This window comes from Camelus bactrianus, chromosome X (genome assembly GCF_048773025.1).
Source record: "Camelus bactrianus isolate YW-2024 breed Bactrian camel chromosome X, ASM4877302v1, whole genome shotgun sequence".
Lineage (NCBI taxonomy): Eukaryota > Metazoa > Chordata > Mammalia > Artiodactyla > Camelidae > Camelus > Camelus bactrianus.
This window is the reverse complement of record NC_133575.1, coordinates 80,379,447-80,403,428: the sequence shown is the minus strand read 5'-3', so window position 1 is coordinate 80,403,428 and position 23,982 is coordinate 80,379,447. Positions and strand designations below refer to the sequence as shown.

Genomic DNA, 23,982 nt, shown 5'->3' with positions numbered 1-23,982 from the left:
CATTTTCTTGCTATTTTGATTAATCATGCAGCCTTCCTGAAGCGCCCTCAGTGTTCCAGAACACTGCTGTGTAGCATTGGTTTGGCATATTACTACTTTGAGAACTCGACAGGATCCTTTGCATTTAACCCCTCTGGCTCTTGGAAAGTTCTGCTTCTGAATGAGAGACAGTGATCACAAACCAAAGCACAGTGCCTGGCACACAGCAGGCATGCGATATTACCGGAATGAATCTGACAGTTAGGGACAAATTCTGCCGGAGCCCGTTTTCCCCCACGTCAGGCGGGATAAACTCCACCGACGAACTGGAACCAGGGGCCCAGGACCGCTAACTGACCGACCGAGCAGCCTGGCCAACCACTATCTCGGCAGCTGGGAAAGCGCGGGCCAATTTGGAAACAGGGAGGGGCGGGGCTGTTGGGCAGGCCAGGAACGGGCCATGTGGTCTGAAGTAACTTCCTTTTTTAATTTTACCTTATTTTTTTTTTCTTTTCTCTTTGAAATAACTTCTTGACAGCACCAGGGCGTTAGGCCGCGAGTTCTGAGACCTCAGGGTGTAGCTGGGGCGCCGCCGCGGGGTCGCGCGTGGGCGGAAGCGAGGCGCGTGGACTGCTGGGAGGTGCGCCCGGCGCGGGGGGTGAGGCGCGAGGGGCGGGCCCGCGCGTAGGGCCGCGCGCCGGCGCCGTGCGCTCACCGGACTGTCCCGGAGGCAGCGGGTTGTGGTTCCGGTTCCGCCGCGGAGACACGTGAAGGTCGGTGAGTTGGTCCGGAGTTCGTCTCGGCACGCGTGGCCGCGCTGGGATGGATTCCTCCTCCTCTTCCTCCGCGACGGGTTTGGGCTCGGTCGACCCGCAGCTGCAGCATTTCATAGAAGTGGAGACTCAGAAGCAGCGCTTCCAGCAGCTGGTGCACCAGATGACGGAACTTTGTTGGGTGAGGAGCCTGGGGCTGGGACCTGGCCACTGTACCTACTTTCCCCCGTCCTTGCCCCGCGCGACTCGCCAAGACGTCTGGGATTCGGGGAAGGGGTGAGACCCAGCAGCACTGCTTGGTTTCCTTAGGCTCCTCAGACCCAGCCGGAAGGGAGAAAGGGTGACTCCGCTTCTCAGCGGTCTGTCACGCCGGACTTCGGCTTTGTTAGTCCAGAGGACCCAGGGTCACAGAAGACTTAGGCACCTTAGGCACCTAAGGTTGAAGCTGCCTAGTGCTGTACACCAAAACTAAGAGACCCACTACTGAGATTTTATTTTTGGCACCCTGAATCCCAAGGGAGTCAGTGAATTTGCTGACCCTGTACCCCTCAGGGTTTATCTTGATCATCCTGTTGCTCTAACCGTCTCCTGTGAGAAGTGAGTGGCTCTAGTCCTTTAACTATAAAGTGGTGTAATTTCTACCAACATACACACTTTTGCCTTCTTGTTGGATTGTTGTGTAATACCAAACTGTTTCAGGTCTGAAGGTTGAAGAATTGAGTATGCCCTGTGAAGGGACTTTGGCAAAAGTGTAGAAGGCATTTGTTTGCAGCTTGGAATCAAAGTTTTCTCTGGCTGCCAAGGACAGCATAACTGCCCTGCCTTGACATACAAAATTCACAGAATTCAGAAGCAAGGATAATATTCCTTGGAAGTGGAGAGTCTAAGGCTTCTGTGCACGATAGAGAATAATGAACAAAATTCATTCGAACCATAAGTATTGTCGGACTCTGACCCTTAACAAATGCTTACTTAACTCCTGTCTGCCCTGAACCAGAGTCCTTTGATTCTTTTTAAAAATCTGATTCATTACAGAGGGAGGGTATAGCTCAGTGGTAGAGCGCATGTCTAGGATGCACGAGGTCTTGGGTTCAATACCGCAGCACTTCATTAAAAAAAATAAACCTAATTACTCTCCCCCCAATTTTTTTTTTTTTAAAATCTGATTCATTACATTTGGGCCAGGATGGGATGTGGTTAAGGACTGCTTTAAGAATCTGAAAGCTGTGGGCCCTTTAGGTAAATTCATATAATTTTCCATTCATTTTGAGAGGATTCAAGAGCCTCTGGCTTAAGTAGACAAGGTTACAGAATCTTGGGTCATAGATTTTTTTTTCCTTTGGTAAGTTTTAGGGTGTCTTGCTGCAGTGATTTATCCTTTCAACCTTTTATTCTGCAGCTAATTTAAAGGCATTTAATGCAAGCAGCATTGTAGAGTTCTAACCAAATTCAGCAAAGGATTAACTTCACTTGTATTTCTTTTTATTTCTTTTTTTCTTTTTTTACACTTTTTTTCATTTTTATAATCTCACTTGTATTTTGCCGTTTATCTTGCTTTGAATATCTCAGCTCCACCATTTTTCTGGCCCTGTGACTTAGGACAAAGTTATCTCTGTGTCACAGCTTCCCTCTTTGTAAAATGAAGATTAATAATATCTATTCTGTAGGGTTGTTGTGAGAATTTAATGTAAGGCTTATAGAAAATTGCCTCAGAGTAAGCTGCCAAATGTGAACTCAAATGTGAACTATTAACATATCAGATACTGTTTTTAAGTGAAGTTTTTCCTCTGAGCAACAAGAAGTCCTCCCCCACCTTTTTTTTTTTTTTTTGTCAAGTTCCCTTTGTGATTCTGTATCTTGTCCTGAGCAGGAAAAGTGCATGGACAAGCCTGGGCCAAAGTTGGACAGTCGGGCTGAGGCCTGTTTTGTGAACTGCGTTGAGCGCTTCATTGATACAAGCCAGTTCATCTTGAATCGACTGGAACAGACCCAGAAATCCAAGCCAGTCTTCTCAGAAAGCCTTTCTGACTGATCTCAGCATTACCTTTTTGGAAAAGGAAGGTAGTTCAAGAAATGAAGAGCCGTTGATGTGATGGTTGAAGAAAAGTCTTTGGGGAAATTGGCTCCCACCTTTGTCACTCTTGGGACATCCTGTCATCTGAGAATGAACAAAGACCAATTTTTGTGTGTGTGGGATTTGAGGGTCAAATATGTTTTGGGTTGTGGTTTTTAATGCTAATCATGTGAAAACAATTGACAGATGAATGGAAAACTCTACTAAATGCATATATCACTGTATGTGGGATGATGCTTTTCTCAAAGTCCCACTAATTGCTTCCTATAATTTTAATAGTGGAACTGCTCTATAGTTTGATAGCGGGACCACATAGGTAAAAATCTATGATTTGCGTGGGTTCCTTTCAGATTTCTGGGGAGATTGATATACATCTTTAGCTCTCAGAAAGGGCGGTAGTGGGGGAAGAGTAATTTGGTACATAACTGTAGGCCTCCTTATCTAGTGTTTGACTATCAGTGCTGGAAAAAGATGTATGGAATATTCATACAGTACATTTCAGCTTTCTAGATTATCTCCCTCCCTTATACTGTGATTTACTTGAATATCTATATCAAGTATGGTCTTGAGGTAGTACAGGTAGCCTGAGAGTCTAGAGGCCTTTAGTTAAAGGAATCTAGCCAGTGAACGTAATTCTCATACTAAACTGCCACAAGGAAGAAGTTAACTTACCCTGTATATCAGGGTCCATCCAAAATAATTCAAAGATGTGCCTAAATGAATAAATAAGTTATAAAGATTTAGGCCTGTCAAAAACTAACAGCAATTTCAGGTAGAGGTGCATGCCTAATGTACATCAGTATAGATTCCATTTACTGCATTCTTTTAATCACTGAAATAAATGCTTCTACAAGATTGAAATCTGTGATTGAGAAGGCTTTCTGTTTTGGTTATCACCTGCACCCAGAAGAGATCTGGTGTGGGCTAGCTCCAAGGCTGAAATGTAGTCAGCCTGGGTGCCTGTTCTGTGCAAGTTATGGCCCTGTATTCCAAGGATCCCAGATCCCTGGGGTCCTTTTTGTGAGAAAAGAACCTTGAGATGAGATGGGGGAGGAAAGGAATTCAGTGCTGACAGTCAATTCCCTGAGTGTAGCAGAAGAGATTATAGTGACTGGATCCCCCTCCTCATCAGATCCTACTAGACTGGATTGTAGACCTAAAGTGAAAGGAACTACTTGTTGGGAGCCTCTAGTGCACATTCATGAAAGTTGGGAAATAAACATTTTAGAAGCCTCAAGTCCCTGTTGAACTTCCCACCAGATAGCCACTACAAGGAAATTCTGTAAACTCTTGAAAACAGTTCAACAAACATTTAAGTACTTCCTCAGCCAGACACCGTTTTTGGTGCCAGGATTTCAGCAGGGCACAGGAACAGTCCCATGTGGAGGTTATGTTTTAGTGAGGGGAAGGAGGCAGCACACCGGTGTGTCAGTATAATGAGTGCTGTGGAGAACAGAGTGAGGGTGTCAGGGAATGTTTGCGGGGCACTGTTATTCTAGATAAAGATGGTTGGAGAAGGCCTCCTTGGGAAGGTGGCATTTCAGCAGAGACATGAAAGAACTAAGTGATCAAGCCACATGATCTAAGAGGAGAACATTTCAGGGAGGGGTGACAAGGGTAAGTCCAAAGGCCCCAAGGTGGGAACCACATGCTATGATGCCAATGTAGAAGAAGGGTCAAAAGTCAGTATGGCTGGAGTAAAATGAGTAGGGAGAATGGTAAGAAATAGAGTCAGAGACAGAACAGGGGCAGGGAGGGTATAGTTCAAGTTGTAGAGCGCTTGGTTAGCATGCACAAGGTCCCAAGGACCTCCTCCAAAAAAATAAATAAGTAAGCCTAATTACCACCACCCCCCCAAAAAAAAACAGACAGAACAGGATTAGGGGTGGGTGGGAACATGTACTGGTTGTGTAGGGCATTTTAAGCCATTGTGAGGACTTGGCTTTTATCAAGCAAGATGGGGAGCTACTTGAGGGGTTTTAGCAGACGAGTGATGTGATACGATGAATTTAGGAGTGCCTGGCTGCTGTTTGGATAACGTGTACATGGTAAAGAAGTCGTACTAGTAGTAGCAGCAGCAGCAGGGTAGTAAGAATACTGGCATTTTGAAGTCCAGGAGAAACCAGGCTTTTAGCATGGGCATCTGGCATATGCCTTGGATCTATATGCCCCCGTTGATTTTTTTCCCTTTAAAATTGAGTGTGTTCATGTAAAACCTCGAGTCATAAAGGAAGGATCCTTTAGTCTTTTCCTTCTATTCTTCACTCTTTTTATTATATATTATTTTATATATTTTTACTATATCATTATCCCATATTCTTCATTACCTGTTGAAGTATTCTCATTATATTTAGACACAAATTTATATTGTCTTTGTTTTATAAAGCATTATGCTTGCTCAGCTACTGTACATAGTGAGAAAGAGGGTCTGTCAGATTCATGCAATATGCCCGAACACCCAGTATGTGTTTGACACTACTAGACACAAGATAAGGGGAAAGAAAAGGTAGACCATTTGCCCACATCCTCTAAGAGGTTAAGTACCAGAGCAACAATTTGAGTTCTTGTTTGTTTTTTAATCCGTCTCAGAAATTTATTTCCAGAACCTTGATAGAAAGGGTACTATCAGCCCTCATGACATTCAAAGTCCCTGTTTCAATATTCAGGGTAGAAAATTCAAGACAACTGTAAAACAAAAGGATTGGGTTAGCAGACTTCTCCTGAAGTGAAAAGAAGCCTAAGACATAAAATAATAGAAAAGCAAAGCTGCTCTGGTGGCGGGGGGTATCTGGACCAGGCCTGCTTGCTGTAGTCTCCTCCCCCTCCCCCTGCACCCTCCCTGGTCCCTAAGGCACTGTCTCAGGACCTCTAGGGTTTATTCAGGCATACTGTGAAAACTGGAACCAGACTAATCCTAAGGCCCCCTGCCCGTGAGTCCACGAATGAACATCCGGGATAACAGATACAAGGAAATCAAGCAGGATTTTGACATTCATTTATGCTAACAAATCTCCAGGAGAAGTTTGAATCAAACATAACAAATCAATAAACCCAATGTAAAATAGCCTTTACATGGAAAGCACTTGATGGTCCTTTTTAAACCAATTTTCCCTGTATCAATACCTTAGTCCAAAATTTTGGCCTGTGGGAGATTTTAACCCAAAATCTTCCCAATAGTGCTTCTTTTAAGACTCTTCATAGTCTCTTTCAGCCTCACTTTTGTTGGCATCTTCTGGACTCAAAAGAGGTTGATGGAGAAAAGTCAGGTAACCCTCATTTTCATTCCATGGAGGAGTAAGGGTATTGTGTAGATTTATTGATCTCAAGTCAAAGGGCAACAGGTACAGACCAAAAGGGACATCTCAAAATGTATGGAGCTAAAAAGGCCAACTATGGAAAGGAAACCACAGGTGGTAACTTAAGTTAGTGAGGGCCATATGCTGCCATTCCTTGAAAAGAATGGCATAGTAGGCCATGACAGCAGTAGGGAAAAAGAAATACTACATGGGAATGACTGCATAGGTACTGAAAATATCCAAGGCCCTGTTCAGATAGTTATTTTATGCTTATACAGTAAATCACAAGAGTATCCAGCCCTGGGCTGGTTTTGTGATTGGCTTTTCTAAAACAGTAGTTTCAAGGCAATGTCCAAACTTGATACCTGACACAAAATGAACCAACAGAAGAGCAGATAAGAATATATACCAGGAGGTTACTCTGGCCATCTCCAGGTCCCACTTTGAAGACAAGCAAGTGGAACTGATCACTACACAGAGGGCAAGAACAATGAATCCTGCAATAAAATAACTGAATTGCTATTTTTAGCACTTACATAAGAAATGCTAAAGCAATTTGACAATCAAGTCATTACCTTCTGTAACACCTTAAGTGAGCAGCAGTTGAGCAATTAGCCATTTAATGTATGAACTAATAACATTTGTGTTGTGCAGCCAAAGCTCTATCTTGGAAAAATCACTCTCAAGAAGGCAAAGCCTATACAATATAATTATGGTACTTTTCTGCTATGCAGAAATGCATAGAAGGGACATTTAGAATATGGCAAACCAGGATTCAGATGTACTGATCAGGAACTCCAGATGAACGAAAGATCCAACAGAATTTTGAGATGTATCTCTAATATAATAGTAGCTATGCTTTATTGAGGATATACATACCATTTGTCACACATTGTACTAAGTATTTTGCAGTGGATCATCTTTTTAAGAATTAAAACTCTGTGCAAGAGGAACTATTTTTAACATATTCATTTTACAGATGGAGAAGATGAAACTTGGAGAAATTAACTTACTCAAGGTTACACAGCTAATAAGTTTTAGGGTTGGAATTTGAACCCAGGCAGTTTGACTCCAGAGCTCATGGCCTGAATGACTCTACTAACCTGCCTTCTAATGTATTTAAAGACAAGAAGTAATGTTTCTCTAAAAGGTGGGGCCAGAGTGACTGAAACATTTCATTCTGGATATAGCATGGTATAATGGAAAGAGCCTGTTTTTATGTTTTGTTTTGTTTTTTGGTTGTTTTTGTTTCTCGTTTTTTGTTTTTTTGGTTAGACTATATGACTTATTTTTTTATTTTTGTTTTTTTATACCTGACCTATTTATTTATTTATTTAGATTTACAATGTTGTATTAATTTCCAGTGTACAGCATAGTGATTCAGTTATACATACATATATATTTATTCTTTTTCATATTCTTTTTCATTACAGGTTACTACAAGCCATTGACTATAGTTCCTTGTACTATACAGTAGGATCTTATTTATCTATTCTGTACATAGTAATTTGTATCAGCCAATTGCAAACTCCCAATTTATCCCACCCTTCCCCCTTACCCCTCTGATAACCATAACCTCGTTTTCTATGTCTCTGAGTCTGGAAAGAGCCTAAGTTTTAGAGTTAGGCAGAACTGTGTTCAAATACTGACTCTGCCAGTAACTGTGACATTAGGGAAGTCACCTAACTTCTGATCCTCAGTTTCTTTAAAAAAAAATTTACATGGTAGTGCCTTTTAGGGTTGAAAAATGAGATTACATGCAAAGCACTTGGCACACTGCAGATGCTTTAGGTAGCTAATATTTGTTACTATTATTCAGAACTGAGCATCTTTGATAACCCTGACAGAGTTGTCTGGGAGAACAAGAGAAAGGCAAGAAGTCACTTCATGAAGCTAACTGATGAAGCAGCAAAGCTAAAACAGCATGCAATATTAAGAAGTTTGAGTTTTATCTTGCAATCAGTGGAAAGCTGTTAGAGGATTTTAAACAGTGGAGTAATATCTGTACTTGTTTCATGACTAAAATACTACATTCATGTTTTTAAACTTTCAAAAAATATAGAATTGCTTTAAATAAATGAAGCTCTTCCCCTTACCCTCATATATGCATTTAGAAAGATCATTTTAGCAGCTGTATGGTAGTTGGGTTAAGACAGAGAATAATAATAAAGGTATTTTGCTAGTTCACGAAAGAGACTGGAGGATTGAATTCTGATAGTGGAGGTGAGGGATGGACAGGAGGAGACACGTTGGGAAGATGAGAGAGCTGTGAGAGAGAAATCTGGGGTAAAGTGGAGAGGTAGTAAAACAGATGATGGGAAAAGAGGGAGGGTATTCAATGTGTCAATAAGAGGATGCCTTGGGATTCAAGGGCAGCAACAGTGACTGGGAAGAGTGGAAGATAACTGATCACATTGAAACAGTTGCAGAGAGGAAGTTACACAAATAACCATCCGCAGTGTCTGGGTAACCCCTGGAATTTATTGCTGCCCTACAATTTAAGGAATCCTTAAAGTTACAAGATGACTCACAGATAACGATGTTCTGTAAATGTTTCACAGGAAAATTGAGAAACAAGCTAAAAAAAAAAATATTTGAGTTTTGACACTGTATTCTGATCAGGTAAGAAGGAAGGATTAGAAAGACAAAAAGGAAAAGAAGCAGTGGGGAGTCAGGACTCAGCAGTACAGTCATCCTTCCAGGAGGACTGGTTCTAGGACACCCCCACCCCACCCCCCATAGATACCCAAATCTGCAGATGCTTAAGTCCCTTATATAAAATGTAGTATTTGCATATAACCTACAGACATCCTCCTGTATACCTAATACAACGTAAACACTACATAAATTGTTGCCATAGTGCAAGAAATGAAAGTTCTGTTTTTTGGAACTTTCTGGAATTTTTTTAGTATTTTTGATCCACAGTTGGTTAAATCCACAGAAGCGGAACCTGCAGATACTGAGGGCCAAAGGTATTTGTTAAACTATATTTCAGACCTAAAGTTATTTCCTTAAAGCTTAAACCTTTTGCTACATAACGTGACTGACCTGTGTACTAAACCACTGTTATTCAAATTTGAAATTTCACATAGTCATGATATTGCTAGATGAACATTATCTGCATGGCCTGGTTCTTTTTCTGAACAGCTATGCTTCAACACCATTTTGTGGCAGGATATACCACCAGGTCAAAACAGCTGATCCTCACTTTTCAAGCGCTTTCTTCTTTTTCTTTCCCAAAGGCAGGTCCCAGGGATGCTTCATTTTCTTTCTTTTCTTAGAGCTGCCAACCCTCAGGTTCTTCTTCCCATCCGATTAACTATTATTCCTAATTCATCCCATTCTCTGTAAGACAAGCATATAGGCTCTTAGTATTAAGAGTTTTGCTTTGAATCACCATGAGGAAATAGACATGGGACAACACACAGAATAAATGTGGGGAAACTGAAAGGTTATTGAATTTTACAAATTTCTGACAATCAACTCTGATTTTCCTCCTTACTGATGCAGTGATTACCAAGATCCCTTTCGGTCTTTATTTTTCAGTGAGCTTTCATCAAACTTCTCCACTTCACACAAAACTCAGAAGCCAAAAGAGAAAAAGTTATTGATTTTGTCTACATAAAAAATTCTGAACAGCAAAAACTTCCATAGGCAAAGTTAAAAGAAAAATTAAATGGGGAACAAATATTTGAAACTTTTCTACAAAGGACTAATTTCCTTATTCCATAAAGGGCACCTACAAGTTAATAATAAAATACTAATCATTCAAAAGATATGTGGGAAAAGGATATAAAGAGACAACTCAAAGAAATGGGAATGCAAATGGCTCTTGAACGTGTGAAAAGATGTTTAAGAGAAATTTTTAAAACCTATACAGAGATACCATCTCTGTGGGTGCAAGGAAACAGGTACTTTTTGCATTACTGGTGGGACTGTAAACATTGGTACCACCTTCATGGAAAGCAGTTTAGCAATACCTACCAAATTATAGATGTATAAACCTATTCCAGAAATCTGACTTCTAGGAATTCATCCTACAGATATACTCACATGTGCAAAATGAGGAACCTCTTTATTTTATTTATGTATTTATTAGGAACCTCTTTAAATACTGATATGGAGTGAGCTCAAATGCATATGTTAAATTAAAACAGCAAGATTCAAGACAATATGCTGCCATTTGTGTAAAAGGGAGGGAGTAAAATATTTGTACACATTTGCTTGAATAAGAATACACTGTCTCTTGAAGGATATTGTTAACATTGGTTGGCTCTGGGCAGTGGAACTAGGTGGTTAGGGGTTGCGAGTGAGAAGGAGACTTTTTCCTATATATCTTTTCTCTATGCCTTTTGAATTTTGAATCGTGACTATATTACCTATTCAAAAAATAAATATTATTTTTAAAATAAAATAAAATTTGTCCCCACTTCAGAACTCTGAACTCTACACTAAGAAGTAGAGAGGTGGTGGAAACCACTTCCAGAAATAAAAGCCCTATATCTCAACTACAATATTTTCAGATGCCCACTAGTTGCAAATAGATAATTAACGTATTTAAGGACCTCAAATAGGGATGGAATAAGGGTGGGGTGAGTAAGGTATTCACCTTGTGTGCAAAATTTAAGAGGATGCCAAAAAACTCAGTAATCATTATAAATATTTTAATGCAATTGTTTTAAAAATAAAAATTAGTGCAAAAATACATGATGAACAAAATATCAAAATTTTAAATAAAGACAATGCCATACCGAACCATACTGGCGTGTGAGGCAAAAGGAAAAATGTAGGCCCCATATACATGTTTTTGTGTATTCTTGAATGGTTCATGTTTCTCCAGAACATTAAAGCAGTTGAAAACACTGAAAAGTAGATACATTAAAAGTCACATCATTAAGTTGAAATATTTTATCTACAAAAAAAGCAGAATTAAATTTTACTTTCCTAGCTTTAATGGAAGCAAACTTATCAATCATAGTTTCATTAAAACCAATAATATTGTCATTAAATATTTTCTTAGGTCTAATATGTAGAATTTGGGGGAAGTGCTAGTAATCTGGCGCAACTTAAATACAAGGTAAATACTGGAGAATCTCTGAAAATGAGAATCACAGGTTGGACCTGGACTATTTAGTTATGCCATGCTAAGGAGTTTGGATTTTATTTTAAATGTGACAGGGAACCTCTAAAGTATTTTAAACATATGTTTTGGGAAGATTACAATCACACCAGTGCCAAGGACTGAAAAAGGACAAGACTGGAATTAGAGACCTGATAGATTTGTAAGGTAGAAGTGTAATTCTGAGGTAGATAGGATAGGTTTTGATGACTAAATAAGAGGAGCAAATGGGGAAAAATGAAGATGACCCACCATTCAAGATTCACCCATTTACAACCTGTTCTGTATCCATATTAAATGTTTGTTCTAGAAATGTGTGAGAAAAATAAATTACTCTCCTTTTAAAGAAGCATGCCAAGCACCTTTTATTTTTGTAGCAAAGCTTACCAAAAAACTTGAGAATCATTAATCTGATTAATTTTTTCTTATAAAAGTGACTCATCCACAATATAATCTTGTATATATCTATATTATATTATATTATATATTTTATATATATCCTTTTCCTCACCCTCACTATAATCCTTTTCAAGAAACTGGCATGAAATCTGATATTCTGCCAAATGTCCCATAATTAGGATTAAAAAAATAAAGAGGCAGAAGTCCTCGGGTAACTGGTAGGTTGACAGTTTTGTTTTCTTTTTTAGGTAAGCAAAAATATTTAAAGATGGTGAAATAGAGCAGAAAAAATCCATTTACATTCTATGAAAGAAAGGAGGATGGCCTTCTGAATAAGACTTTTTTATTGAAGTATAATTGATTTACAATATTATGTTAGTTTCAGATGTACACCATAGTGATTAAGTATCTTTATAAATTATAATCCTTTGAAAGTTCTTACAAGATAACAACAAATTATAATAATTACAATAACAATTCCCTGTGCTATACAATATATCCCTATTACTTACCTATTTTATGCATAGTAATTTGTATCTAACATCTAAGACAATGCTGTCTGCCATCCTAAAATTATTTTCCTTTAATTTAGATTTTTTTTCTAGTGTGTCAACAGGAATAAAAAAAAAGCTGATTAGTTTAATTCTACTGGGAAGTTCCCAGGAACAAAGTAAGAGGCAGCAAGGGACATGTAAGACAGATAAATTAAAGAAAAATTATTGCAGAAGTAACAATTTATGCAATGTTATAGTTAATGGACTTTATATGTGGGCAGATATTCATTGAAATATACAGTATCTTCTAAACAGTCTACACATTAAAATTTCTCCCAAATAAAGGAAGAAATAAATGAAATAAAAGACCATCTTCGAAAAAAAAAAAGACCATCTTTAGTAGAAGTAAAACACTATCAGTTAGAAGTTATTTGAGAGTATAAGAATTAAAAAAAAATGAGAAAGAGTAAAAATTATGAAGATACAAACAGAAGTCCCAGGTAAAGCATCTTAATTCTGCCTACCTGACTAATACCCTCAGTGCATCCAAGCGTTGCTAGGGAAAAGACACAAGCTATAAGATTGGCAGCTTCTTCAATTCCCACTTCAAAGGAGACACAAAGTTCACGGTTACATGAGGGAACATGACTATAAACAAAACTTGGCATACCTGTACTATTTTTTACATATACTACACTTCTTAAAGTTAATCCAGCCCACTTAAAGAATCAAAAGCTCTTATACAGCCACTTATGCTGTATAAACTCTGCACTACCAAATACCAGTTGAGCCCTACCTTTTTTTTCTTGGTTAAATAAATCCCACGGCAGCTATAAAACAGGACAGTTCTTACTAATGCCCTAGTAATTTTTATCATTATTCCAGTGAGCCAAGATTGATCGTTTTTTAAAAAGTTGATAATTTCTAATATGTTATGACCCCCTAATCAAAGTATCAGTAAATGTGCACAAATGACTGGTAAATAAGGAGCAAATGCATCGTGTTTCCAGAGAAATGAGAAGCACTTCCATTTTGCTGTGATTAAGAAAGCTCTGCTTCTGCCAGAACAGAAGACCAAAAAGGCAGGATTTTACTGAAAGGCTCACAGCAGCCTCAGTGTCTAGAGTCTGACATCAACTATATCCTTATCTCTTTCTGTTACTTGTCCCCAGGATGCCTCCCTCATTTGGATAATTTTTCTAGCAAAGTTGCTTCTTTACAGTGCAGGCCTTGAGAAGCGAGACTCAACTGTAACTCTAGGCCAAGGCAACAGGAGCTGAAGTTAAATTTGCTTTTGCTTAGCCACACAGAAACAGATCTGAAAGTAGGGCAGCGACAGAAATATACTCTTTTTTTATTGAAGTACAGTCAGTTACAACATGTCAATTTCTGGTGTACAGCATAATGTTTCAGTCATACATATATGTACATATATTCATTTTCATATTCTTTTTCAGAAATATACCCTTGAGATAATTTTTATTATATTAAAGTAAGTAAATATGTATCTATGCTTATGTGACTACGTCCGTGTATGTGAGTGTTCATGTAATTATGGGAGGAAATGAGGCTTTACAGAAAATATCTGGGAAAAAGAGCAAAGAAATGCTTGTTGGCTTACTCTAAACCTGACTGTGATACATGAAGAAAACTGCTTTTTATATGAGCATTGGGTTAAATATAATTCTAATAGGCTGTAAATTAAAGAGTGCTTACTGAATATTAGTCCAACCCACCAGGACCATTCCTTCAGGTATGTATGGCCACCATGACCTAAATAAAGGTGGAAAAATTATTAATCTATCAATTCTAAAACATTGTAATATAATAAACTTACACTGCAACTATTTACATGTTTTTCAGGTGAAAAGACAATTGAAAAATGTAACTGTTCTTTATAAGCTTTAGTAAGGAGCTTGGATTTTTTTCTTATTACATTGGTGAAATTTCTTTTATTCCATTGGTGAAACAAGAAATTTACCTGTTTTTGAAAAGCTCAATTTTTTTCTGATTATAAAATTAACATGCATGTTAACTGCAAGAAAAATCAGAAAATACAGAAAAGTACAAGGAAGAAAGTGTGCTAATGGAAAAAAAGCAAGAGTAAGAGAAAAATTAAACAATCAATCTTTTTTTTAAAATGTTGTGATTGCTCTAATAAAACTGGTGCTGGTCATTTTAATAAGACCTATCTTCTCTAAGATAATGTTCCTCCAATGAAAATGCTGAAGCTGAGAGCCAAGACTAGGTCCATGTAGAAGTCAGAGTGGCCAGACATTGTCTCCTTCCAGCAATGATTCTCTGGTAGGATAAAGTACTGAGATGGACAATTTGTACAGATTAAAAAAATTCCTGTGTTTGAATTACATCAGTGAAAACGGCAGATTAGGAAACACCAAAAGTCCTTCCCTTCACAAAAGAAGAAAATAAACTGGCAAACACTGTCCAAATCGACTTCTGGAATAAGAATTCTGGAAACAAATCAATAGTTTGAATGACACCACCAAGAATAGCAGAGTAGGGAACTCTAGGGTTCTGTCTCTCCACAAAAACAACTAATAAGTGGGCAAAAAGTGTCCATTTTTGCAGACTTCTAGAATCTAATAAAAAATTCACTAGCAGGTTAAAGCTTAATGAAGAAAAAGGTGTCTACATTGCAGTAAAAGTGTGTTGTGGTATTTTTAATCATCTGCCTACCAACTCCTCACTCTCCAGGTCAGTGGCAGCCATGAAGATGACATCCTGCACTCTTGGCACAAGTTGATATTGCCAGAGTGAGCAAAACAGTCTTTGCATGTTTCCACCTGACTAGTGGCTCCCTCAAGGATGGGTATAAGGGTCTGCCTTTATTTCACCTGAACTGGAGCTTTCTCAAGACTTCCTGGGCAGCTTTTGTCAAAAGCATTTAAAGGCAAAAGTATTGTCTGGAGCAGCCTGGGGAATGGGGTAACAGTAGGAACAAGTAATAGACTGAAAAGCCCAAGAAAAAAGAAGTTGGGGAAGGAAACCTTCCAACAGCACTCAAGTATGCTGGGGAATTGAGAAAACCACATGCATGCCAAGAGCTGGATGCATGTTCAGAAAATGCCTGTAAAGATCTAAGCTTTCACCTCTGGCTGACCTTCAGGATTTGTGCAAGCAGGAACTGAAGGCTAAGGCAGAGTTTTAAGTGGACTGGCTAAACATTTACAGAGTCCTCCAACACAGAGCCAATCTGCAAACATTGAGAGAGTACTTTTTTCTTTCTCTTTTTTCCTTTCTGTATTTCTTTTCTTGGCTCCAGGTACTCAAGAAAATTCTGTCAAAATACTAACTAAGCTAATGGAATACAAAGCTTACTAGCCACATTACACAACACAATAGTCCCTCCTTATCTGCAGGGGATGTATTCCAAGACACCCAGTGGATACCTGAAACTGCAGATAGTACCAAATCTTTTATATATACTATGTTTTTTTCTATACATACACACTTACGATAAAGTTTAATTTATAAATTAGACACAGTGAGAGATTAAAAATAACTAAAAATAAAATTGAACAATTATAGCAGCATACTGTAATAAAAGTTATGTGAATGAATGTGATCTCTTCCTCTCAAAATATCATATTACATAAATTTAATGCTTTTTCCATCTTAACTAAACACTTATGCACTGTGGCCATAACTTTTATAGTTTAAGGTGCAACAACAAAACTCATGAATTTATTTTGCCTTCTTCATGATTTCATAGAAAGAAGATTCAATCTTTCTGCAGATCTTAGCAACTTCAGCAAACAATTTCTTTCCTTATTAAGTCAATAACTTTCACCTTTTCACTTAAAGGAAGCACTTTACAGCTTCTCTTTAGCATATCCGAATTGCCAGCATCACTTCTCTTAGGCTTTGGAGCCATTATTAAGTAAAATGAGGATTACTTGAACACAAGCACTGCAATATCATGACAGTTGATCTGATAATCAAGATGGCTACTAAGTGACTAACAGGTAGGAGATGCTGGACAATGGGATGATTCATGTCTCAAGTGGGATGGAGTGGGAAAATGAGATTTCATCATGCTACTCAGAACAGTGCACAAATTAAAACTTATGAATTGTTTATTTCTGGAATTTTCCACTTAATATTTTCAGACAATGGTTGACTGTTGTTAATAGAAAATATGGAAACTGAAACTGCGGGTAAGGAGGGGGCTACTGTAGAGACTTCACAAAAATAGTTTAGAAAATTCATCAAACAAACAAACACAAGCCACAGTAGGAAGCAAAAACACTCCCTGGGGAGGGAGAAGAGTCATAATTCAAAAGTTTCCATATTATAATATTCAAAATATACAGATTTCAATAAAAATTACAAGGCATGCAAAGGAAGAAGAAAGAATGGCCCATTCACAGGAAAAAAATAAATTAATAGAAACTATCCCAAAGAAACTGAAGCATTGAATTTATTAGACTTTAAATTAACTGTCTGCAATATGCCCAAATTGCTAAAGGAAACCAAGAACAAAGAACTAAAGGAAACAATAGAACAATGTCACACCAAGCAGAGAATATCAATAAACAGATATAAATTATAAAAAGGAATGAAAAAGAAATTCTGGAGTTGAAAAGTACAATAACTGAAATAAAAAATTCACTAGAGAAAGTTTTGAGCAAGATTTGAGCAAAGAAAAGAAAAAAAAATCAATGAAACTGAAAATAGATTAATCTAGCTTATCCAGCCTGAGGAGCAGGAAGAAAAAAGAATGAAGAAAAATTAATAGCACCTAAGAGATGGATGAGACACTATCAATCATACTAACATATGCATAGTGGGATTCCTGGAGGGAGGGAAGGGAGAGAAAGAGGAATAAAAAAAATTTGAAGACGTAATAACTGATAACTTCCCAAATTTGATGAAAGACATGAATCTATACATGCACCAAGAAGCTAACAACCTCCAAGCAGGATAAATTGAAGAGATCTGCACTGAGACACATTATCGTCAAAAGCCAAAGCCAAAGAGAGAATTTTGAAATAAAAAAGAAAGAAGTGACTCATGATGTACATGAGAGACTGAATAAGATTAATAGCCTATTTCTCTTCAGAAACCATGGAGTCCAGAAGACAGTGGGGTCACACATTCAAAGTGCTGAAAGAAAAAACTATCAAGCAAGAATTCTATATCTGGTCAAACTACCCTTCAAAAATGAAGTAGGAATTAAGATATTCCCAGATAAACAAAAACTGAGGGAGTTTGTTACAAGTAGGCCTGTCTTACAAGAAATGCTAAAACTGGTCCTTCAGGCTGAAATGAAAGGACACTAGACCATAACTCAATGCCATATGAGAAATAATGAACAACACAAAGGTAGCTGCAGAGGTAAATTTACAGGTCAGTATTATTCCATTTTTATTTTGTGATTCCTCTTTTTTTTAACAGCATTTAAAAGACACACACCTAAAATAATCATAAATCTATATTATTGGACAAACAATGTATAAAGATGTAATTTATGACATTAATAATAAAGAGTGGAGGACAGGGCCTCATAGGAGTAGAGTTTTTGTGTGGCATTGAAGTTAAGAAATATCAATTTAATTTAGATTGTTATAACTTTAGAATTCTAAATGTCTTCCCCATGGTAACCACTAAGAAAATAACTATAGAATGTACACAAAAGGAAATGAGAAAAGAACCTAAATGTGTCACTACAAAATGTCAACTAAACACAAAGGTAAATGAGGGACAAAAAACTATAAGACATGTAGAAAAAAATAGCAAAATGGCAGAAATAATTTATTTTTCTTGAGGAGTAAGAGATTTAGAACTCCACATCAGGCACCCCAACCCTTAGATCCTACACAAGAGAGACAAGACTCCTAAATACCTGGCTTTGAAAACCAATGGGTATTACATCTGGAAAAACTGTAGGACTATAGGGAACAGAAGACCTACTCTTGAAAGGCTCACATGCAGCCATGGCCCTGCCACAACAGGAAGGTGCAAGCAACCCACATAGGGCATACCCCTTGCATGCCTGGCTCTGGTGGCCAGGTGGGATTACATTTCTGAGCCCTACATAAGGCCATTCCTTCAAGACTGGGAGAGCTAGCTAATTTACCTAATACTTAGAAACAAACACAGAGAATTAGGCAAAATGAGGAAACAGATATTTCTCTAATCAAAAGAACAAGACAAAACCCAAGAAAAAGCACTAAACAAAGTGGAGACAAGCAAGCTACCTGATAAAGAGTTCAAAGTTACGGACATAAAGATGCTCACCAAACTCGGGAAAAGAATGGACAAACACAGTGAGAACCTCAACAAAGAGACAGAAAATATAAGAAAATACCAACAGAACTGCCATATGACCCAGCTATTCTGCTTCTGGGTATTTCTGAGGAGCACAAAAATACTAATTCAAAAAGATATATGCACCCCCATGTTCATTGCAGCATTATTTACAATAGCCAAGATATAGAAACAACCTAAGTGTCTATCAATAGATGAATGTATAAAGATGATATTGTATGTATGTATATACAATGGAATACTACTCAGCCATAAAAAGATTGAAATCCTGTCATTTGTGACAACATGGATGGATCTTGAGGGTATAATGCTAAGTGAAATAAGTCAGACAGAGAAAGGCAAATACCATATGATTTCACCCATGTGGCATACAAAAACAAAACCAACCAACCAAATAAACAAAATAAAGCAAAAACAAACTAATAGATACAGGGAACAGATTAGTAGTTACCAGAAAGGAGGAGTGTTGGGAGTGGGCAACATGGGTGAAGGCTATCAATTCTATGGTGATGAATGGTAACTAGATTTGTGGTGATGATCACTCTGTAGTATATTCAGATGTTGCACTACAATATTGTATACCTGAAATGTATATAATAAAATTTAAAAAGAAAATATAAGGATTCCTACAAAAGTGTTACATGGGAAAGCATACAAAAATAAAAGTAAAAAGGATTGAGAACACAAAAAAATTTAGGGCAGAGATAAATAAAATAGAAAATAGAAAAACAATAGGGAAAATCAATGACACCGATAATAGCTCTTTGAAAATATCAACAAAATTGGGAAATATTTAGCTAGATTGAATAAGACAAAAAAGGAGAAAAATTAATTAGGCCAGAAAAGAGAGCACAAACATTACTGTCAATTTTGCGGAAATAAAAAGGATTATAAGAGAATACTATTGACAATTGTACATCAACAAATTAGACAACCCAGATGAAATGGAAAAATTCCTAGAAACACACAACTACCAAGACTGAATCATGAAGAAATAGAAATTTTCAACAGATTTATAACTAATAAGGAGATTAAGTCAGTATCAAAAACCTCCCAAAAAAGAAAAGCTCTGAACCAGATGGCCTTGCTGATTAATTCTATTAAACATTTAAAGAAGAATTAACTACTATATTTCTCCAACTCTTCCAGAATATGCGAGGAGAGAACACTTCTAACTCATTCTATGAGGCCAGAATTATCCTGATACCAAAGCCAGACAAAGATACTACAAGAAAATAAAATTATGGACCAATATATATCCTTTATGAATATTGATGCAAAAATCCTCAACAACATATTATCAAGCAGAATTCACCAAATTATTAAAAAGATTCTATACCATAACCAAGTGAGATTTATTCCTGGAGAGCAAGTATAGTTCAACATGAAAATCAATCAATGTAATAGACCATGTTAATAGAATGAAGGAAAAAAGACCCACACGATCAATCTCAATTGATATGGAAAATGCATTTGACAAAATTCAACATTTTTTCATGATAAAAACACACTATAAACTAGGAATAAACGGAAGCTTTAACATCATAAAGTCCAATGGCCATCATCAAAAAGTCTACAAATAATAAATGCTGGAGAGAGTGTGGAGAAAAAGAACCCTCTTACACTTTTGGTGGGAATGTAAACTGGTGCAGCCACTATCGTGAACAGTATGGAGATTCCTTAAATAACTAAAAATAAGGTTACTATAAGATCCAGCAATCCCACCCCTGGGCATATATCTGGAGAAAACTCCAATTTGAAAAGATACATGCACCCCAATGTTCATAGAAGCACTATTTACAATAGCCAAGACATGGAAGCAACCTAAATGTCCATTGACAGGTGAATGAATAAAGAAGAGGTGGTATATATATACAATGGAATATTACTCAGCCATAAAAAAGAATGAAATAATGCCATTTACAGCAACATGGATGGATCTAGAGATTATCATACAAGTGAAGTAAGTCAGACAGAGAAAGACAAATATCAGATAATATCATTTATATGTGGAATCTAAAAATGATACAAATGAACTTATTTACAAAACAGAAATTGACTCACAGACATAGAAAACAAACTTACGGTTACCAAAGGAGAAAGGGGGAGGGATAAATTAGGAGTTTGGGATTAACATATACACACTACTATATATAAACAGATAACTGACAAGGACCTACTGTGTAACACAGTGAAATATATTCATTATCTTGTAATAACTGATAATGGAAATGAATCTGAAAACTAATATATATGTATATGTATAACTGAATCACTTTGCTGTACACCTGAAACTATTACAACATTGTAAATCAACTATACCTCAATTTAAAAAAACATGATAAAGTCCATATATGAAAAACCCATAGATATCATCATACTCAATGGTGAAAGACTGAAGGTTTACCCCCTAACATCAGGAGCAAGATAAGAATGACTGCTGCTATTCAACATATTATTGGAAATTTTAGCCAAAACAGTTAAGTAAGAAACAAAAAGGTATCAGGTTGGAAAGGAAGAGGTAAACTTACCTCTGTTCACAGATAACATGATCCTATATGTAAAAGACCCTAAAGATTTCACCAAAAAAAGCTATTAGAGCTAAGAAATGAATTCAGCAATGTTGTAGGATATGAAATCAACACACATTAATCAGTTGCATTTCTATATACTAACAATGAAAAATATGAAAAGAATACAGTTCCACTTGCAATAGCATCAAAAAGAATAGAATACTTATGAATAAATTTAACCAAGAAGGCAAAGGACTTGTGCATTCAACATTACAAACATTGATGAAAGAAATTAAAGAAGACATAAATAAATAAAAAGACATCAATGTTCATGGATTGGAAGGCTTAATATTGTTAAATAGAAATATTATTGAAAGTGATCTATAGATTCAATGCAATTCCTGTCAAAATCCAGTAGTAATTTTGTAGAAATAGAAAAGTCTATCCTAAAATTCATATGGAATCTTGAGGGACCCCAAATATCCAAAATAATCTTGAAAAAGAACAAATCTGAAGGACTCACTTTCTGATTTCAAAACTTATTACAAAGCTACAGTAACCAAAACAGTGTGGTATTAGCATAAGGATAGACATATAGACCAATGGAATAGAGAGTCCAGAAATAAACCCTTGCATATATGGTCAATTGATTTTCCACATGGGTGCCAACATCATTCAGCAGGGGAAAGGACAATCTCTTCAACAAATGGTTTTGGGAAAACTGGATAAGATGTCCACATAACAAAAGAATGAAGTTGGACCCTTACTTTACACTATATACAAAAATTGGCTCAAAATGGATCAAAGACCTAAATATAAGACCCCAAACTATAAAACTCTTAGAAGAAAACATAGGGGAAATCTTCATGTTATTGGTTTTGGCAATCATTTCTTGGATATAACTTCAGTGGTACAGGGAACAAGAGAAAAAAATAGATAAACTGGATGCCATCAAAATCAAAAGTTTTGTGCATCAAAAGATAATATCATGATTATGAAATAATAACCCACAGAACAGGAGAAAATATTTTCAAAGCATATATCTGATAAGTGGTTAGTTTCCAGAATATATAAAGAATTCCTACAACTTAATGACAGCAAAAAATAAAACCCAGCCAACTCAATTTTAAAAATGGGCAAAAGACTTGAATGGACATTTCTCCAAAGACAATATACAAATGGCCAATTATCACATGAAAAGATGCTCAAATCAAACATCATTAGAATGCAAATCAAAACCATAATGATAATAATAGCTATATAAATGTTCTGTGCAAGCTACTTTGACAAGAGTGTTATTTCAGGGAATGGTTGTGATTGCTCTTCTGTAAAGCTCTAGGGGTTTGTTCAAAAATGCATATAATAAGGATGCGTATGAGTGCTAAAAAAAAAACCCACAATGAGATACCACTACATACCTGTTAAGAGAGCTATTGCTTTTTTTTTTAATGGAAAATAATAAATGTTGGTGAGGATGTGGAGAAATTGGAAACGTGTGCATTGTTTTGGGGATATGAAATGGTGCAGTTACAGTGGAAAATAGTTTGATGGTTCCTCAGAATTTTAAATATAGATTTACCATATAATCCAGCAATTCAACTTCTAGGTATATACCCCAAACAATTGCAAACAGAGGCTCAAACAGATACTTGTACATCAATGTTCATAGCAGCATTATTCACAATAGCCAAAAGGTGGTACATCCCAAATGTCCATCCATTTACCCAAACAGATAAACAAAATGTGGTATATACATACAATGAAATATGATTCAGGCTTTAAAAGGAATGAAAGTCTGATACATGCTACAACATGGATGTACCTTGAGAATATTATGCTAAGCAAAAGAAGCCAGACACAAAAGGACAAATATTATATAATTTCATTTATAATGAGGTACTTGGAATAGGCAAATTCATAGAGACAGAAAGTAGAATATAAGTTTCCAGGTGCTGGGGGGAGTGAGGGAATGGGGAATAACTGCACAACCAATTGTTTAGGGGAAACCTGAATATGTACACATAGACACAGAGTCAAATGGAACTGGACTTAAATTAAATATTGGCTCTGCCATTTACTACATGTTGGACATGAGTCAAGATAATTAGCCTTTTAAAATCTCAGTTTACTCATCTGATAAAACAAAAACAAAAACAGGATTATAGTCACACAAAACTCACAAAGCAATTGTGAGGGTTAAATGAGATAATGCAAACAAAATACTTAGTAAAGAGCTTAGCACCTAATAAGCGCTCAGTGAATGTTAGCTATTATTAACCTTAGAACAGTTCCTGGCACATAACTCAAATTTTTGTTAAAGGAATACATGCAACTGCACACTTGCTATTATGATGAAACTGATTGAAGCCACAGTTAGGGGAAAGGGAGGAGGGCTTTGGAGGGGATGAGGTCCAGAAGAACTTATCGGAAAGGCAACAACATGACAGAACAAAACCCAGAAAAATATTCTGTATGTATTTGACGCTATGATAGTATGTATATGACAAACTTTCACCTGTACATAAGTGCTACTTCTTGGATCAGCTTTCCCTTACTAAGAGAAACCATAATTCATACCCTTTCCTTTTTTCCACTTTTCATTCCCTTCTTTGTTAAGAAGGGGCTGGAAATCTGGCAATAAAGGAAAACATTACATATGTGTATGCCTGTATTTAATTTTTGCCTCCTCCCATGAAAGTTCTTATCATATATTAAGCATTTAATAAATATTTCAAATCAAGTCTGGTATATTAGATTCTCAATTAACATTTGTTGAATGATTGAATTTATAAGTGAGAAGTTACTTACTATGCTTCCCTCCTCCACTCATAAGGATGCTCCCTGTGACACTTCTGTCAGAGCACTATTTTTATTTATCTAGTATTTATATCTGATTCTTTTCCCCAAAAAAAGTTTTGAAGCAGTTTTCAGTGTTACCTGCCACACAAAATAAAAATAATTGGGAATTGGGAGAAAATGTGGTTATGTAAGATAAGAGGAGGATCAACATATACCAATAAGGTACACAGTTGTTAGAGGTGGGT

At 36.8% G+C, this 23,982-nt stretch overlaps 1 protein-coding gene and 1 long non-coding RNA gene across 2 annotated transcripts in view; one reads left to right on the top strand and one right to left on the bottom strand.

The window, feature by feature from the left end:
• The window catches only part of LOC105080739 (uncharacterized), a 30,708-nt gene extending 30,058 nt beyond the window's left edge, over nucleotides 1-650 (bottom strand). Inside the window, exon 1 of the long non-coding RNA XR_836378.3 lies at nucleotides 475-650. This is a non-coding gene — a long non-coding RNA (uncharacterized LOC105080739). The remainder of the gene's footprint in view (nucleotides 1-474) is intronic.
• A 10-nt stretch (nucleotides 651-660) lies between these two features.
• TIMM8A (translocase of inner mitochondrial membrane 8A) lies at nucleotides 661-3,691 on the top strand. The gene is made up of 2 exons (XM_010969809.3): nucleotides 661-933; nucleotides 2,623-3,691. Exons 1-2 carry the CDS (start codon nucleotides 802-804, stop codon nucleotides 2,782-2,784), a joined length of 294 nt encoding a protein of 97 aa, XP_010968111.1. The 5' UTR covers nucleotides 661-801; the 3' UTR covers nucleotides 2,785-3,691.
• Nucleotides 3,692-23,982: the final 20,291 nt, after the last annotated feature.